The 19703-nt window shown below is 35.5% G+C and overlaps 2 protein-coding genes across 2 annotated transcripts; both read right to left on the bottom strand.

Moving 5' to 3' along the window:
• Positions 1–214: 214 nt before the first annotated feature.
• On the bottom strand, positions 215–17221 carry LOC117785533 (lachesin). The gene is made up of 2 exons (XM_034623607.1): positions 16249–17221; positions 215–868 (listed from the first exon to the last, which is right to left on the bottom strand). The coding sequence occupies exons 1-2, from the start codon at positions 16793–16795 to the stop codon at positions 321–323; spliced, it is 1095 nt and encodes a 364-aa protein (XP_034479498.1). The 5' UTR covers positions 16796–17221; the 3' UTR covers positions 215–320.
• An 812-nt stretch (positions 17222–18033) lies between these two features.
• Positions 18034–19559, bottom strand: LOC117785532 (lachesin-like). The gene is made up of 2 exons (XM_034623606.1): positions 18985–19559; positions 18034–18602 (listed from the first exon to the last, which is right to left on the bottom strand). Exons 1-2 carry the CDS (start codon positions 19532–19534, stop codon positions 18109–18111), a joined length of 1044 nt encoding a protein of 347 aa, XP_034479497.1. The 5' UTR covers positions 19535–19559; the 3' UTR covers positions 18034–18108.
• Positions 19560–19703: the final 144 nt, after the last annotated feature.

Raw genomic sequence — 19703 nt, 5'->3', positions numbered from 1 at the left:
ATCAAAAAATTAGATGTATTCCATGCATATAAAACTTATTATACTTAACTTAATATTACATAAGGTTGGACGTTTGGAAAAAAACAATACAATAAGCAGAAACAAGAACTTAAAATAAATTACATTTTTTTTTTCAAATGTCTACAGATTTTTTGTTGTTGTCTATTCATTGCATTTCTATATATTATTATAATTATATAAATGTGTTTTTATATATATTCGAGAGCTGATTGATGTGTGTGTTTTTTGTATTATTTTTTGAGTTTGTGGATTAGATATGGTTGTGGATTATGGAGCTTTGTCACGGTGGGTTTTTTGGCTTATCTGGCAAACATCAGAGCTAGCAAAATGCCGAGCAGAGCGAAGGAGGAGGCAGAGGCAACGGCTTGCACGGCACCGCCATAATACGCCTGTCCACAGGCTGGCGGACAGACGGGCACAATTGTCTCGAAGAGATTGACCCGAGCCTCGGCATCGCCAAATCGATTTGTGGCCTTGCACACATAATCTCCATATTGACGCTTCTCAATTGTAATCACACGCAACGTGGAATCGGTATATTCATCGGCAGTTGCGAAATGCGACACAATATAATGCTGATTATTGGCCAATTGTATATCATCCTTGGTCCACACAATCGCTGGCGGTGGATACGCTTCAATGTGACACTCCAGATCCATGTCATACTGCAACGCCTGTCCCAAACGTGGGCGTGGCACGGTGATAACAGGTGCAAATTCCACCTCCACATTGATATTACGACGATCTCCCTTGCTAACGCCATTATCAGCCACACAGTAGTATGTGCCACGATCCTCCTTCTTTACCGATTTGATGCGCAGTATATTACCAACATAGGTGGCGCTATCTGTAAAAATAAATCAGAAAAATAGTTTATTAAAAATCTGTATAAAATTAGGAAATGTCCTATGAAAGATTTTTATATATATAGATTTATTAACATACTAATGATTATTGTAATTTTCAAGAATTAATCACTATCATTTATAAAAATTCTTTAAATTTTATAATCATTGCAAAAATACAAAGATTTCTTTGAAAGGATCATTATTATGTTCTTATGTAATATTTTTGTTTCTTGTCATTGATTTTTGTTGCTTTTAGAAAATAATGGTAATGATTATTTACGATGCCTGCTGCAAATGTATTTGGAACATAAATCAGAAACAGAAAAGAAAAACAGTTTATTAAAAACGTGTCGACTATCAATGTAGTTTTTAAATGTTGCGCTCCTTTGTATTTGTGCAGTCAAAATCAGATTTTAATGAGCCCTTCCGTTGCTTTTCCCATTTCCCACTTCCCAGTTTTTCCCATTTTCCAGTTTACCCAGTTGCGGGTGACCTTTTAATTGTCTATAAAGTGTAGAGAGTGGCTTTAACAATGGTAACGTTAATGACCTCGTAACAAGCAAACCATTTAGCCAGACGGCTTTAAGCAAACGTTTTTAATACCCTTACCAAGGGTATATTAATTTTGTCATGTTTCAGATATGTGCAACAACCGAAAACCAATTAAAAATGGTATAGTCTTAGGTTGTTAAACATGTATAATACATTTTTGGAATACCCCTTAATATTCAAATAATTCTAGAGCCCCAAAATACATATTTTTAAAAAACCTGTTTCTATTTAAAAAAAAAAAATTAAAAAAAAAAAACGTTTTAATCTGATCTTAATCAATTAAAGATAGTAATATAATCGTTATTTTATTAAGAAACCACAATAAAAATTTTATTTTTTGGGTTTAGTATGAAAAAAAAGAACAATATTAAAAGTTTATTTTTTGTCTGAATATTAAGAAAATGCTAGAGCCAAAAATATTTTTAATTTTCAAAAATATATTTTTCTTTAAAAAAATTATCTATAATTAAGACAATCGTTTGAATTTTTTGGAACAATGGCTTTAAGAGTGTAAAATATAGTAATTTAGTGTTGGTTGTGCTAAAAACTCCATTAAGAATCCAGAGTGCTTTGCAAGTGTATTAAAAATTCGGCGTGCCAAAGCAATCGTTTCTTTCTTGTTGCAACTAATTTCGAAAGCGTATTCCCAACTGGGATTGGGAGGGGTATGGGGTACTGAGAGGGGGTTGGGAGGGGATGGGGGAGTATTGCATCAAGCAACTGAAGCGTAAACATGAATGGGAATCCAAATGCAAAAGGTGCTTTAGCTGAGTTGAGTTGACTTGAGTTCATAACCGGAAGTTGCAGTTGCAAAAACGAGTGCAGTGCACCCCCGTTAACCTACCCTCTCTCTCTCTTACTGACTAGCTGCCTCTCTTTCTCATATATCATGATATATGTATCATCTGTAGCTCTGGGGCTCTTCAAACATTTGCCAAAACAATTGAGGATTAAACAATTGACACAAACTACACACGAATGAGAAAAGAGCGTTGACCAGAAATTGCACGGCAAAATATGCTCGGAAATATGCGGGTGAATGGGAAATATACAAGAGTACATACATGTGTGTTTATTGAGTTGAAACATTTCAAATTAATTGCGACTGGGAATCGAAGTAACACATTTGATTAAATTTTCAAATTGACAGACGAAACTTTGAGCAGGACCAATGGGTTAAGTGCAGGAGCAATGGGTTAAGAGCAGTGTTGCCAACGAGGATAACATAGAAAAATAGCTAAAATTTCAAGGTATAAGAATCTTAAAAATAAATAATACGAATTTCCGCATTTTTTGAAAAATACATTTAAAAAAATTTGTCCGAATTAAATTAGGTTTTACTTATGATTCTTCCACCTATTAAACTTTAAAAAAAAGCTAGATTTGACGTAAAAAAAGCTGTTCCGGCAACACTTTCTCGACTTGCTCAACAAAAATATGAAATTGCAGTGCTCGGCATTTTTGAACTGTCAAGCTGTTACATCAATTGAAAATACACTTTAGATGAAGATGCGGGTAGTGCAGCAAATTGATTTCAATATTAAACAGAGACGGAGAGATTGACATTTGAGACATATCTGAATATATATTTGAATATAAATGTTCATATATCTAATGCTGTCTCTGTTTAATTAGACTGAAGCGTGAATCACTTTAGACCTGTTTGCATGTGAGTTCAATGTACACAAATAGTTTCAAAACATTGTTTATACCCGGTAACCAAAACAATGAAGGAGTAGTATAATTTATTGACAGTGTATATTACAGGCAAAAAAGTGGTACAGTCAAGCTCAGTGTTGGATGGATGATATGTGTTGTTGTTGTTGTTGTGAAATGATGAAATGATATACAGATCAGATCGGGGCATAACATTTGCCGTTAGCTGTTGTAAAGGTCACGTTTAATTGGGGCGTGGCAGACTCGCAAAAAACCAGAAGAGCAAGAGAAAAAATTTAGCTTTGGCACGCCGAAGTTTTGACACACTTTAAGCAAAAAAAAAAAAACATATTTATAATATTGTTTTAATATTTATCTATTACTTATATTAAAAGTTTAATTTTCTAACAGATGGTATTAAATTAAAAAAATTTTTGAGTAAAAAATATTTTTAATATAAGAATTATAGATAAAAACTATACCAGACTTTTATATAAAAAATACCAATAAAAATTATCATTCACTTTTAATAGTGTATCATACAAAAACCGCATTTTTCAAGGATCCTTCCTATGACAGCTTTGTGAGATAATAGTAAAATTCGCTCATAATAAGCTAAATACTAAAAATTTTAAGTTTTCTTGAGTTATCTTAAAAAAAAGTATATATATTTATACTAAAGATTGATGATAACTTTTATTTTAAAAAGGAAATGACTACCTTGACTTCTGAACAAAAATTTAGATCAAAAAAAAATATACAAGGCGTTAAACAATTTCTAACAAAATGATGCTACCCACTGTTAAGGTATAAGAAATAATCATTTAATTGCTTATTAAATATGCAGTCCACATCTTCCATCTTTGTCTCCAATTTCTGTTATTGCCTCAACTCATTTCGTAGGCATGTTTATAATTAAAGTCAAAGCATGAATAATGCCTCGAGAGTAGAATCCAAATTTATGAAACCACTGAAATTTGAAGAAACAACCCCAAAATATAAAATTGAAAGAATGCAATCAATAGCAGATAGATGAATTCTTTGTTTGACTTCAATTTCAACTAGAGCTCATTAGGAAATGTTTCAGTTACAGCTCATATATCATATTATAATTCGATTTCCTAATGTATGTGTTTTATATATTAAGGCAAAACAAGACTAAGGGATTAAAGTATAAACAAATTGAAGCACCCTGTAATTTGAAAGAGTATTTGCCGACTTTGACTTGGATAATAACACGTTTTTACGAATCATATGACAAATTGAGAACAAGAACTGACACCATCAAATTAATGAGAAAATGCCAGAGTGCCCGCATCACAGAGAGAGAGAGAGAGAGAGAGAGAGAGAGAGAGAGAGAGATGGAAAGATAAAAATAGAGCGGGATGGAGCCGGAAATTCATGTTGCAACTCTAAATGCTGCGTTGTAATTTCAGTTACTAATGAGAGAATTAAAAACACTTTGCAACGGGGCAGGATGACGTGCCGGAAAATCTGCTGCGTTGCCAACTAATGAAAGAAAAACACACACAGAATGAAAGAGAAAGAGAGACAAAGAGAGAGAGAGAAAGAGAAGAAGACTTGATGGTAATGAAAAATCAGACAGTGAAGCATTTGTTTAAGCCAGGCCAACAAAGACGTCCCTTTGGGCCAGCGAGATAAATTGTCAGTTAAAGGTAGAAACTCAAGAAAGGAAAGGAAAATTGTGCAAGGTGCAAGGTGCAAGGTGAGAAGATGTTGTTCATGATGAAGTAAAAGCAGCAATCAAGAAGTTACACTGAGAAAATTTACTGGGTTTTAGGAATTGATCAACTTAGTCTTAACTCATTTTTAGAAAAAGACTATGATACATTAAAGAAAAGTTTTTGAAAGAATCAATTTCTCTTGCAAGCCAAAATATCAAAAAAATAAAAAAATAACAAAAAAACAAAAATTTAATGCGAAAGTTTTTCAAAATATTTTTAATTTTTAAGTTTGCAAAAATATTAAAATTACAAAAAATGTTATAGTTTTTTCTTATATATCCAATTTGAATCAATAACATTATTTTCAGACTCTGCTTTCAATGTTCATTATTTAAAAAAAATATATATTGAGCTGAAAATACTAAATTTTTTTAAACAAAAACTAAGAGTTATTTTAACCTAATTTTGGTAAAAATCAAACAGTTATTTTATCAATAAAAATTATAAGCGTCACGTTTCCAGTTCAAAAAAGAAGTGTTTTTGCAAACAAGAGATTTTATGCTATTTTACAGAATTTTTGGTACATGAGGCAATTATTTTTTGAAGAAAAAAAAAAACAATCTAAAACACAGGTGTTCCGGAAATACAAGCCAAACAAAAAACCAATACAATTTTCATCTATAAATTGCGTGGAGAGCAGACGTTTGTTTTTTTTTCCAGTGTAGCCTTTGAGGCTGTCTTATCATCACACACACTCAGGTACATAAATATATGTATCTTTGAAATATTGCAGGTAGTTCGGAGCTCGAAAAGGATGCGAAATGTAACAAGGAGGCCTCTTTGTGTTTCACTCGCTGCCTGATCAAAATGCCGACTCAGAGGAAATGCATTCAAAGGTGCGACAGAAGGGGCAGGGGAAAATGGAAGGGGAGGAGGGAGGAGGGGGCATCGTTGCGGCAGGTTCACTGGGTTCATCACTGGTTCACCTGGCGGCATGTGGCAATGTTGCATGCTTCTCCAGACGCTTGAATGACTTTCAGCGACCCGTCAAAAAGTTCCGTCCAAGTCGTTGAGTTATTTTTTCGAGCCATATTTTATGAGCCAAAAACCCGTAACCTCCGCTTCTCCTTCCCCCCCTTTCCCTGCTTTAACACTTACACACTATTTTATTTTTTTTTGTTTATCGCCAACGTTTATTTTTGTTTAATTTTCGTGTGCGCGCTGACTTGGAAAATTTGTGACAAGTCGCTGGGAAAACTGAAGGGTTGCTCTTTCTCATCCTCCTTCTCCTATATGTATTTGGGCAAACTAGCGTAGTATTTAAAGGCCGCCATTTTGGCATCCGTCTTCAGTCCGGCGTAAACAACCACCGTTAACAGCAATTAAATGGCATGCAAAAATATTGAAAAATCCCTTTTGCACCAATCAGAGCTCTAAAAACGAGGGGGCAACTTTTTTTTGTGGGATGTGGGAAAAAAGACGTGTGCCAAAAAAACAGGAAAACGGTAAAAGGGAAAGCTAAGCAAATAACGTTAGAGTGTCTACACTCTCTGCTTTACACTCTTCTCCCTGGATTTCCATTATTCTTATTGCCATTGCTTTCGTTTCCTTTGGCTGCCTGCGGCCATATTTGTTTTTCCCTTTCAATTTCCTGCAATTTTCAACTTTTTGTCTACAATTTTTTTTTGGCAGTTACCGTTGGAGAAGCCACGCTAGACAAGTTGCATGCAACGGCGGCTTGCAATGTCTCTTCAAATGTCAACGATGAGGTTTGTTATACCCATTAATCGTAGAATGAAAGGGTATATTGTATTAGTTACAATCAAGGCTGCAAACCTTCAAAATTTTATTATAGGTTCGGTTCGCGATTTGGTTTATATACCCTCGAAACCCAAGGTTTGGGTTCGAGCCTTGGTTCAATCTCATACAAAAAAATATTGTTTTTGCATTTTTCTCTACATTTTGAAATAATTACTTCTTTTTTAAATAAATCAAATGTTGATGTTAATTTAAATTTATTTGAAGGTTTAAAAATAACTTATTTTAATCCGAAGTCGTAGTAAAAAAAACCATAAAATTTATGTAATTATGTTGTTTTTTTTCGAACCGATCCTTTTATTTTGAAAGCGGTTCGGTTTAGGTTCGGCCTCGCAAAGTAAATAATTTCAAGTATTTGTTTCATGATCCGGTTTAGGCAGCTTAAGAACCCGAACCGAACCGGTTCTACGAGGTTTGGTTCAGAGCGGTTCGCAGCCTTAATCAGCATTAAGCAACTAATCAGTCTTACACAGGATCATTTTTAAAAAAATATTTAACTTATTTCCCATAACTCAGATATAATCTAATATATTTTTAAATTAAGTAACAAGTATCTTACAGTCGATAACTTTTTTGATTTTGCTTAGGAACAGTCCTATGAGCCTATGAGCTGACTTTTGAGCGTTGTCATGTGGAAATTATGAATGTTAATGCACCACGACAACAACCACGTGTGACTCATCATAATCAAAGCAACATCATCATCGCCTTCAACATCATTATTATCAAACGGGTGCGCTTTTAATGACGTTTCATATTATATACGCCCAGACCCAGACCCAGAACCAGTATCAGAAACAGAAACAGACCCAGAACGCGTCTCAAACCATTGTCATATCCATTCCCTTTTCTCTTTATGGTTCCCCAGGTTTTCACTCAAGCTTCAGGCAAAGCACAATTCTCTTTTTCTTTCTCTCTCTCTCTGTTTGTCTTTCTCTTTCCTTTGCTGGACAAGCAGCTTGCGAAAATCCAATTAAAAAGTGCGCACAGTTTGTTTGTCTCAACTGCAATTTTCACTATTTTTTTTCGAGACGAGATTTTAGAACGATTTATCAATGTTTCTAGGCGTTGATTTATTTGGTTTTCTAGCTGCAATTTTCCAAAAACTGTAAGTTGGATAAAGCCTTACTTTTCTCTGTTTAGAACAAATTTTGGCTGAAAAACTCTTCTAGAATTCGAGTTACTGGAGTCAGGAAACTGACAAAATACTATAATATGTTCCTTTTTAAAGGCCAGTTTTGTATGGAATAGTTGTCAAAATCTTCTTCTTTTTTTTTATGAAATTTTCTGGTTTACTCGATACGGGTCTTAAGACTTATATCGGTATAGAATTTTAGCTAAAAAGCTTTGGGGAAATTTTCTCAGTCGATTTCTACAATTTCTAGCTTGGTTCCTTATTTTGGACTCAAGCTTTATTTAAAAGAAATTTCAGCTTTGCAGCTGCTCTAAAAGTGAAGTTATTTGTGTTTAGTCAGCATGAATCTTTCGTTTGACACTAAGAACACCTGTCATATGTTGGAAATACCATGAAATGTCTGTTTTTCTTCATTATGCCATAAGCATCAGTTCTTTGCCCTTCATCTTCATCTTCATCAACATCTTTCGCTCTCTCTGTGTTGTTCTTGTAAAAATTGCCAGCCTTTGCAAATTTGTCGCTTCTTCCTGTTTTGTCACCCGAAACTCATCAAGCAACATCAACATTATGAGGAGAGCTGTTGTTGTTGTTGTTGTTGTTGTCGCTGCACACACATATCGAGCATATAACAAGCTCTTGAGACATGTGAATGCACCCACTTTGGTGGCTAACGCATCAACCTTCAACAACCGCACAACCCACAATGGAAAAACACCCTCCGGTATGGGGGAGAACCCTTACCCCCTCCTCCGGTTGCTCGACGATGCGACAGACTTTGTTGTTGACTTTTGAAAAGTGATTTCTTCGAGTAGAGCATATTATAGCTACCCAAATAAGTATGCGGCCTGGCATGCCATTTATTGGATTGTGCACAACTATACACACACACAAACACACACTTAGAGTAACTCAAGAACCGCCCCCAAGTCAATTGAGTTTCCTTTTATTTTTTTGTGTAGAGTCTACAATTTTCGGAAAATGTCGTCTCTCGTAATTGAATTCAGTTCCCAGACTGTACCGTCATCATCTTTCCCATAGAATAGCAACAAACTCAAGAACCCACTGTTATTAAAATGGCAATTATACAACACCCAAAGTGAGAGCAGCAAATGAAAATAAATCTGACAAGCAACAGCCTAAATAAATATTACGAAATCCTAAAAACAAACACAAAATGGAACCACAGCCAGCATTTCCATAGTGTGTAAGGCTTAAAAAGCCGGTCTTGTGACAACTACACGGCATGGAAAGTGCTAAATAAATAATGAAATTGCTGGAAATACGTGAATTTGGTGTGATAAGCGAGTTGCACAATAACCAGAGAGCCCTACATAAATATGTGTAAGCCAGGGGTTAACCTCGACTGAGGGAGAAAAAAAGGTTACAGTAAACGTTTCCAAATAAGCGTAAATCCTGTGTGGTAATCACAAAATGGCGTCTATCAAAATGAGGACTAAAGAAACTAATTTCGGTGTGGTCAGTTTGTATTATTTTATAAGGGAGTTAAGATTTGTTTACTTATGATACTTTTACGATAGTTTGATGGATTTATTGCTTGAAGCTTTGATAAATCATTTCCAAAACAAATATAAAGCAGTCCGGTTTTGTTAAGGAAAGTAATAATATTAGGTCTATTATTTATTCCTTTTACTGCATACTATTTATTAAGATAGATTTTTAGCCAAAAGTGAATAATCTTATATTCCATTTATGAGACGAAACTTAAGAAATTACATAGCTAACATAGTAAAAATATTTTCAAAACTGACCATTTCTTTTAGTTAATTTTTTTTTTCTTTAGGGCTTTGGCTTTTGCAAAGCGAAAACAATACGAAAAATGTTTAAATATTATAGCTATAAGTATATTATAGCTTACTCAAAATGCTAGTTATGGAAATTTTATGGTTCTATCCAAATTGCATACCCTCGAAGGGGAAAGTAAAGGGGAATGGGCCATAATAAAAGCTTTGCAATTAACTAACAAGTTAGTAGGCACAAAGTCCAAAAAGGGTAAAAGAGAAAGAGAGAGAATAAAAGAGAAGAGCGGTCAGTTGGCCGGTCTCTGTTTCAGTCCAAGTTTCCGACCAAGTTCCAGAGTTGTTGGCCGCTTTGTCATGTGGTCGTTGCCCCAGCAACCAACATTTATAAACAAGTTTTTCAGTACGTCATCGTTGCAGTTGCTTTATTATTGTGGTTTCCTTTTGAGTTTGCAACTAGAACAGCGTCATAATGCATAAAACACAAATGCAACTTTGTTGTGCTCATATTCATTTCCTCCTTTTTTTGAGCAAGGGTAAAAACAGGAATTATAATAATAAATAAAACATCAATTGTACCTTTGTCTTCTGTGTGTGTGCAAAATATAATTACTTGCAAATATTTGGACAGCTTTGAATTAGACCATCAAGCAAATTAAATTTCAGGGGTATTTAAATTTCAGTATTTAAAAGATCAAACCCGAAAAAATATATATTTGATGAGAAAAGAATTGATTAATACATTTTTGATTGTCTCAGCTATGTTGTGTGAAAATTTCAGCAGCCTAGTTCTTATGGTTTGGGCTGTGCAAAGATCAATGATTGCGTGAGTGAGTCAGGACAAAGAGTTTTATATATTTAGATTAACTATTCTGATCTTTTTTAAATTCCAACCAAATTAATTACTTAAAATCTCTAAACAATAAATAATTATCTGAGAAATGTATAAGAAAACGAATTAGTTAAGATACAGGATCAATTTAAAATGATGTTTTTAATAAAATAAGTTCAACTCTTATTTTAATCAAAGTAGCAAAAATTAAAAATAATTATTTAACTTTAAAATCTATTTATAAAACATAGAACTCGCAATATTTTACATCGTTCCTTGTGTGTACAAAATATAATTATTTCCAAATATTTGAACAGCTCTGAAGTAGCCCATCCAACCAATTTCAATGCCATGCAAAAGGGGACGAATTTAAATTTTGCTTGGGCAACAACTAATTTTGACCACGCCCCATTGAGATTTCAAGTGTCGCATCAATTGCGCATCGAAATTTTTTAGCGTAAATTTCATAAAATATTATTTTTCTTGTTGAAATAAATGGAAAATTTGCATATTTTCACCCTTGAGCTAGTTAGGGAAACTTTGAACTTCAAAAAATTGCATTTGTATTTCATTACGAAATTGGAGTACTCCAGATGCTACTTGAGTTTTGTTGTAATTTGTAATTTGCATAAACGTTTTTACGCTTAAGTAGCTCTGTTTACACATTGAAAAAAAAGGGGGATTCGAATTCAGGGCTATTCTTGACTTTATCGAGAGAAGAAGGGAGGAAGAAATGCGATCACATAAGTAGAAAACTACTCATATCTGATCTTTAGCCCTCACATAATAAGTAGTCCAATTAGTGTCAATTGCTGATGCCAACAAATGTTGTTTATTCATGCGAATTACTCCGAGATCTGATCGCTCGATTAGGATCTAAACTGCCGGATATCTTTGAGTCGAGTTTGAATCGAGTCTGTTGTCGTTTCGAGTGCCTATTATTTATTTATCCATGTGATAGATGTTTTTTTTTTATGAAGCAGATGCTTCCTGTCAATGATCATAACAAAACAATATTGCAAAATACCCTTTGTTACTCAGACGAGGGCGGTTTAAAAAATAGGAGAGTCGAAAGGAAAAACAATAGGAGAAACTGAGAAAAATAACAAACATTTTTCAAGCGTAGAGAGTTTCCACATCAGCGATCCCAAATAAGAGATGTGTGTTAAAAAGATTAAATTATCTGGTTGAATGAGGACATTCGATATATACAATATATACTATTATATAATGTGGAAATCAAATTTAACTCATCTTTTAAATTTTTTCCCAAATCAGCATTTTTTTTTAAATGTTTGCAAAAATTTATAAATAAATATTGATAATATTGATAAATACAGAATCTAACTAGATAAATTTGACATTTCGCAAGCAAATTGGTTAAGATTTGACAAAAGTTAAGACAGTTTCAAGTTATCCAAAAAGTTTTCAAGAATTATTATTTCTTTTTTAACTCTTATTTCAGAGTTTTAAATCATTACGATTCCTTTACCTTATTTAACAATTACACAATGCGAGATATTTACATCTATTGTGTACTTTTTAAGCTACCCTCGATTAACAACAGCTGGCAATGTTTGATATTTTGACTGAATCTAATTGTAATGCCTTGCAAAGCAAATTAGAAAATTTTATATTGAGGTTTGTTTGTTTGTTTTTTATGAGTTTTATTTAGCAATCGCAACCCAAAAAGTAAGAAAGAACGGAAGCACAAAAAAAAAGAAATGAAAGAAAAACAACACCAAAAATGGGCTCACGTGACGATTCAAGTTGGGTCAAGGTGAGTATTATTATTATTATGGACAATGCATTGTTATTGCCTCATTCACCATAAGAAAACATTGGCCAATGCATTTTAGCTTGGCTAAGCAAAGCCTCACTTTAAATTCCAAGTCCAAATCGAAGCCAGGTGTAAGTTTAAGACTCTGTGGTTTTTATATTTAAAATTCTTAACCAATTGATTTGCATGGCAACGTGCAACTTGCAACATGGGACATTCTTTCTCCCTCTCTCAAAGTCAATGATGGCAATCGTTAGCAACTGATGGCCCACCCTGTATTTGTTGATAGCTAAAAAACAATATCTCTTTAGATGACTCACTGACTATAAAATACCCAATAATTCATTTAAAAAAATTTTTTTTTGAGATATTTATCAGCTGGATCGACTAGTTTTATAATGCTAAGCAAAAAAATATATATATAGTTTATTAGGTCTACATCCAATACATGCAGCCAATTTTAGAGACTCTAGCTCTTAAAGTGTAAGAGTCAGACTTTTCTTTATAGAATTACGAAAGTCGAAAAGGTGCTTGGCATTATTTCGAAACCTGATCATAAGGTTGATCGGCTTAGTAGGCTTTGCGACGCCTTCTCCTTCCTCTTGCATACATTAATACCAATTTTAGAGACTCTAGCTCTTAAAGTATAGATGGACGGTTTTTATCGAATTACGAGAGTCAAAAAGGTGCCGGGCTTTAAATTTGAAACCTGATCATGAGCTAGAGCGACCTAATACAATATACCCTTGTACTCAATGTAACGGGTATAACAAACCTTCAACGGAAGCATCTGATTAGGGGTTCCAACTTGCCAGCGGCTAAAGGCGTTGCCCAATCCCGTAGGTTGCCTATGGGACGTTTCGAAGATCGGGGATGAGGTCTTGAATCGGGTGTCGGGTGAATCGGGTAGGGGTTGCTTAGAAGAGCTTGCTAGGCTTTTATGCCAGCTTGTTTGTTTGCATTTTACACAAGGCCAGAGCAGGGAAATTTAACAATAGATTTGGGAAGGGGATTTCACCTTTTTGGCTTGTAATTTATATGTATTTTGTATTGTATTTTGTTGGGCTATCAAAATAAAAATTATGTTCCCTTTCCCAAAAAAAGAAAAAAAGAATAAGAAGGGGCTTAGCATATTCGACATGGTGTTGTTTGTTACTGCCGTTGTTATTGTTTACTCTGTTTGTATATATATTTTTTGTTGCACTGTACCCACCCAAGCCGTAACCGTGTCTGATATACACAGAACCGTATCACGCCCCTTTTTGTCCCTTTACACGGTTTGTTTGCATTTGCCGAGTTCCCTGACTCCCTCCCCCTTTTTCACTGCCTCTTGCACCCCTCTCTATGTTACTCTGCCCTTTCTATTTTCTCTGTCCAGAGACCAAAGAACGTTTTCAAGTTGCGGAAGCAATTGCGCGTGCTGAAGTTGTCGAATGCCTCGAATGCACAAATTCTCATTCTGCATAAAAGCATCTCTAGTGCATGACTCCCTTTCTCTGCCATTCTCGCCCTCTCTCTCTCTCTTTCCCTTTCTCTACTCTTCGCTTTTCGCATTCAACTCGCTTCGTTGGCGCATTTCAAAGCTTGGCGCTGTTTTTTCTTGTTTGCCAAAGCGCTTTAAATTAGAGCGTTAAAAAGTGTGAAACTCCGCTTCTACTTCTCCACATTTCCCAACCCTGGTTAGCAAACATTGGACCCTGGCGATTTTAGCCTTTGATTTATTGTGCAACACAAAGTTAAGCCTCACAATTCTCTCATTCAAGAAAAAAAAAAAAAGAAAAAAATAATTCCCTGAAGCGTGTCCAAATTTTGCTCCGTTTCTCACTCCCGTTCCATAAGCTGTGCTTTAAGTAGCTTTCAATTTCAAGTGCCAGGCCCAGCAAAGGGAGCAATCTTTTACCCCATAGCCACCAAAAAAAGATATGAAACACACCCAGGTTGGATAGACTTCACATTTAAAGTCAAATCAAGGCCAAAGCAATTAAAGATTGCACAAGTTAATCGAAACCCAAATCGTTGACAGTCATCTAATCTACAGGGCATGTCCAAGTTCCTAAGCATTTTTATGCAATCTACAGGGTGTGTTCTAGTCTCTAAATATTTTTAGATTCCCTGTCAAATTGCACAAATAAAACTCTTAATTCAATGCTTAAGACACTATAAAAACTAGTTTATTTTTATAATATTAGCTTTAAAGTCTTTGTTGTATATTTATTCCACTGATTACTTATCCATAATTATAAAGAAAAACTAGGCATCAAAATTTTTAAACCGATTAAATAGATAAGTTCTAAAGCGAATTTGAGTGAATCGTTCAGAAGAACATGATTCTACCCAGAATTTTCCCCTCAATTAGCTTTTACATTATTCAAGATCAACGTGTTTTAAGACATACCTTATCATATATTTACTTTATGGACCTTTATGAATTAAATATATATTAAAAAAAATCGTGTTTCCAGAGTATCACAATTTAATACAGACTTTATAAAATATAATATATATGAAGACCTTTCATCTATTGATAACATGCATTGATAACATTTGTAACCTACTCTGAGATTATTTTTTTTATAAGCATGGACTAAATAATAATAAAGTACAAGTGTTCGCTTCTTTGATTGATAATGAAAATTTATATTAAAAAAATAAATGAACCTTTCTAGCGATTAAATTTTAATAACTATCATATATATTTACTTAAGAATCTTGAGAAAGAATATTAGAACAGAATAATAACATAATTTGAGTAAACTTCATTTTCTTTTCGTAAATATTGAATATGAGTATTCGTAATAAGTGAATATGGGTATTCCAAGTATTCGGTTTTCAGATTGAGGGGATTAGATGACGTTAATTATCAGTTTTGAATAGTGTGCTGTTGCAAATGACGTTGCAAGCTTGTTAAACTCGAAGCGGTACTTTAAAATCAATTATGAACGATGCTAAGCCGCGTTTACGACTCTGACAAGGTGCAAGAAGAACAGGTAAAAGGTATGAAGTAGGTAGGAAATAGGGGAAAAAGACGCAGTAGACACCTGTATGGGATTAGAGTTGACCTTCAACCTTTGTACCTGTGCTACAAATTGTTTTATTTTATTATCTACGCGCTAACTAAACAGAAATGTAATAAAAACAACAAGTTGATGGGTATTTTTCTAAAGAAAGTGCAACGCTCAAAAAGAGCACAAGCAACAAAGAGAGAAAGAGAGAGACTCGTGTGTGTGTGTGTGTAGGCATGTAAGAGCGCTGTCTGTGTCAATGTGTGGGTGAGAGATCACACTGATCCAAGCTTAGCTTGAAAACTTAAAAGTTATTTATGTACTATTAAAGACTGAGCTTTCATTGTGAGAAACTTTTAAAGAAATTAACTGAAAAGGCAACGAGAACAGGTGGGAAATCGTAAAAAATATGCAAAACACGCAAAGCAAAGGGCACAACAACAACAACTAGCAAATAAACAAATGGTTAACGGTGACGCCTCAGTGAGTCACGGTCACTCACACTCTCAGCAAATGCCAAGAGAATGGGCAGTCAAAGAGAGAGAGAGAGAGGGAGAAAGAGAACACATGGAACGCGCCCCAAAAAGACGGACATGACATGTAAATGTCTGCATACAGTATGTCAAGTAGTTATTTTAACAAAAAAAAGTTGAATATTATTAATTTTTTTTAACAAAATAATACAAAAATATATAAATTCAATCAATTTAAATATTTTTGTAATAAAAAGTCGTTATTTATCATGATTATTAAACAAAAATTAACAATAATAAAGCTTTGTTTTTTTTTTATTTAGTTAGATCTCATTATTTCTTTGTTCAAAAAGAAAACAAATGCAAGAAATTGTATTTTTTGCTGATCTTTTTGTTGTTTTGGAAATTTATAATAATAGTCGAAATACAATATTTTTTTATAAGAGTTTTAACTGATCAATAATAAATGAAGATTTTTTTGTAATCTTTTAGATGTAGTTAGATCTCATTATTTCGTACGTTTTTACACATAATAAAAATAAAACTTGCTGCGTTGTCAAAATAATAACTTGACATACTGTATAACTAGTGCTGGGTCAAACGCCGCCACTGTAACTAATATGGGGGGAGGGGGTCAAGTAGGGGAGCACACAGACGTGGGCAGTTAATAATTTGAAAATGAGACTCACCCGTTGGCAGAATGGCATTGTTTTCGCGTCGCCATGTGATGGTCGGTGTTGGGTAACCACTGGCATAGCACTCCATTTGTACCTCGCTCCCCTCGCTGGCCACAATCGATTGCGTGGAGTTATCGGAGATGACGGGCGGTCGACGCACCGATAACTTAACATTGGCGCTCACCTTGTGCACCGTGGAGATCACAACCTGACAGGTGTAAGTGCCCGCGTCTGTCTCCTGAATGTCCTTAATCTGCAGCTTGTAGGTGGAAGAATTCGGATCGTAGCGCAGTGAAAAACGCGAATCTTTGATGACAAGCGTCGAACCCGTCGATAAGAAGACGGGATCAGAGTCTGTCTTCAGGAATAGTACATTATACTCCTTGGCATATTGAACGGAGCAATCGAATTCAACGGTGCCGCCAATGTCCTTAATCTGCTCCTGTGTGATGTACGAAATTGTTGGTGTTCTCTGCGCCTGTACAGCTGAAGATAGTGCCAGGACAAGCAGAAACGCGTAAAGCAGCTTATTAATCAACAACATTTTTAAACGCCACATTCTATTTTCTTTATTCAAGCAAATGTATTATTATTTTTTTGCACCACACCCAACGAGCTGTTTAGAGAGAGAAACGACGACGACAACTGCAGCAGCGTCTTAAACTATTTGACGTTGCGCTCTACGTTAAAGCTTCTCACAGCAGACAACACCAAAAAAAGCAGGCAGGTAGCTTTGACTCTTTTTGTTACACGGCACAGCGCGGATGCTGTTTGCAAGACAACACACTTGTCGGCTCGCTCTAAGCTGGTTTTCTCGCCTTTGCTCTCTGTGTGTGTGAGTGTGCGCGCGCGCTCTCTCACTGCTTGCTGTTTGGTTGTCTGTATGTGTGTAAGCCCAGTTTAACAAATGTGAATATATTAAACACACGCGTTGAGCACTTAACGGAAGACGTCTACACGCTTTGAATGTTGTGACACGAATGAATTGAAAATTTCGCGCGGCGGTAGTTGCTGCCCAAACGATAGGCACATGAATCGATAATGCAACGCACTTTCCAACACTGTGGTCAATAATTTGCGCTTACAGCCAACTTGACGCAACGCAAAATTGAGCTGACATAACAATGTTGCTAACATATTTATGTTAGTCTAACGATATATCGATAGCTATAGTGTCGACATTGCAGCTTGGCGGGTACTTTAGTGTTTCAAAAAAAAATGATAATAATTCATAATTTAATAGATACTTATGAACAATTTATTGTATGGTGTTGTAAGAAATGACTTGAGGAAGACGCACCTATAGTCTTACGCGAGCGTTCACTATTTGCCTGGCTAACATCACCCAACAGGTGTAATTGGCCGCGTCTGTCTCCTGAATGTCCTTAATTTGCAGCTTGTAATTTAAAGTATGTGGATCGTAAAGCACTGAAAAAAGCGAATCTTTAATTATGATAGTAGTACCCGTTGGTAAGAAGTAGCGTGTGTGGCCAGTGCAATAAAAAGCAGAAATTCGGTCAACCGGTTATTAATCATCATCTTAAGTCGCGACATTCTTATCAGAGTTGTGTAATCTGTGTTTACCGAACAAAATGCAACCTTTGCTCAACATTTCGTTATCAGCCAGCTCGAAGCGACGCAAATTGAGCTAATATTACTATGTTAAGGCAATGTTGGTGACTTAACTATGTTAACGCAATGTTGGTAACATACCTATGTTATTCATCAAATTTATCGTTAGATTGTAACGTTTGTTGATCTTTTCTTCAATTTCAAAATAAATTTCAAATTTGATAGTTTAGAGTTGTTAAAAGTGTGTTTTTATTTACATAAGTCTTTTTGTAATATTCTCCATTATTTAGTGGTTAGAATTCAGACGACTATTTTCACAGCTTCGTCAGAATACAAGTTTTCACAGACTGGTGGACAGACGGGCACAAATGCCTCAAAAAGGTTGACACGCGCCTCGGCATGGCCCAATCGATTGGTGGCCTTACACACATAATCTCCATATTGACCCTTCTCAATTGTAATTACACGCAACGTGGAATCGGTATATTCATCGGCAGTTGCGAAATTCGACACAATATAATGCTCATTATTGGCCAATTGTATATCATCCTTGCTCCAGACAATCACTGGCGGTGGATAAGCTTCAATGTGACACTTCAGATAAATGTCATACTGCAACGCCTGTCCCATACGTGGGCGTGGCACGGTGATAACAGGTGCCATTTCCACCTCCACATTGATATTACGACGATCTCCCTCGCTTACTCCATTATCTGCCACACAGATGTATACACCCCGATCCTCCTTCTTTAGTGATTTGATGCGCAGTATATTGCCCTCATAAACGACGCCATCTGCACAATTAAGTTTAGAGAAGGAATTTATTCATAAAAAGACCTTTTAGATAATATAAGTAACCTTTCTTGAGATTATTTTTTTCAAAAACATACATAGTTTGAATAATAAATGAAAAAAAACTGCCAGTTTAGCGGGAAAACTCTAAAATTGACCCTCTCACCGTTTTTAAACCGCAAAAGCTACGGTTATTTTCTAAATATCATTGGAAATATATTTTTGAGGGCTTTTAGGACTACCATTAACTTCTTTTTAGCGTAATCAGTTCAAATTTTACAGATGATATAAGGTTTCTTAGCTTACATTTTAACGGTTTACTAAATGTTGTACTGCATAAAATTTCACGTTTTTGCAAAAAATTATTTAAAAACAGAGACTCACCCGTTGGCAGACTGGCATTGTTTTCGCGACGCCATGTGATGGTCGGTGTTGGGTAACCACTGGCATAGCACTCCATTTGCACCTCGCTCCCCTCGCTGACAACAATCGATCGCGTGGAGTTATTGGAGATAACAGGCGGCCGACGCACCGATAAATTAACATTGGCGCTCACCTTGTGCACCGTGGAGATCAACACCTGACAGGTGTAGGTGCCCGCGTCTGTCTCCTTAATGTCCTTAATCTGCAGCTTGTATGTGGAAGAATTCGGATCGTAGCGCAGTGAAAAACGCGAATCTTTGATGACAAGCGTCGAACCCGTCGATAAGAAGACTCTGTCGAGATCATAGTCTGACTTGATGAACAACACGTTATACTCCTTGGCATTTTTAACAGAGCACTCGAACTCGACGGTGTCGCCAATGTCCTTAATCTGCTCCTGTGTGATGTACGTAATTGTGGGTGTTCTCTGCGCTTGTACAGCTGAAGACAGTGCAACAAACAGCAGCAGCGCGGGCAACAGGTTATCAGCCATCAGCTTAAATCGCGACATTCTTATAAGAACTATGAACGTCAACTGTAATCTGGGTTTACCAAGTAAAGTCCAACCTGTGCTTAACATTGCGTTAGCAGGCAGCTCGAAGCGACGCACATTGAGCAGTGCTGGTAACATAACTATGTTAACGCAAATATCTAACATAATTATGTTACGCTAACGACAT

Source organism: Drosophila innubila, assembly GCF_004354385.1.
Source record: "Drosophila innubila isolate TH190305 chromosome 2R unlocalized genomic scaffold, UK_Dinn_1.0 1_C_2R, whole genome shotgun sequence".
In the NCBI taxonomy this organism is placed as follows: Eukaryota; Metazoa; Arthropoda; class Insecta; order Diptera; family Drosophilidae; genus Drosophila; species Drosophila innubila.
Note: the sequence above shows the minus strand (reverse complement) of the source record. Positions and strands in the feature narration are given on the sequence as shown.

What these genes read in the sequence shown, in the direction of transcription:
- LOC117785533 (XM_034623607.1), bottom strand. Translation starts at nt 16,795, where the DNA reads ATGTGGCGTTTAAAAATGTTGTTGATTAATAAGCTGCTTTACGCGTTT. An exon ending in CAATGCCATTCTGCCAACGG is followed by an intron (nt 869 to 16,248) that starts GTGAGTCTCATT and finishes TTATTTTTACAG; the next exon opens with ATAGCGCCACCTATGTTGGT.
- LOC117785532 (XM_034623606.1), bottom strand. Translation starts at nt 19,534, where the DNA reads ATGTCGCGATTTAAGCTGATGGCTGATAACCTGTTGCCCGCGCTGCTG. An exon ending in CAATGCCAGTCTGCCAACGG is followed by an intron (nt 18,603 to 18,984) that starts GTGAGTCTCTGT and finishes TTAATTGTGCAG; the next exon opens with ATGGCGTCGTTTATGAGGGC.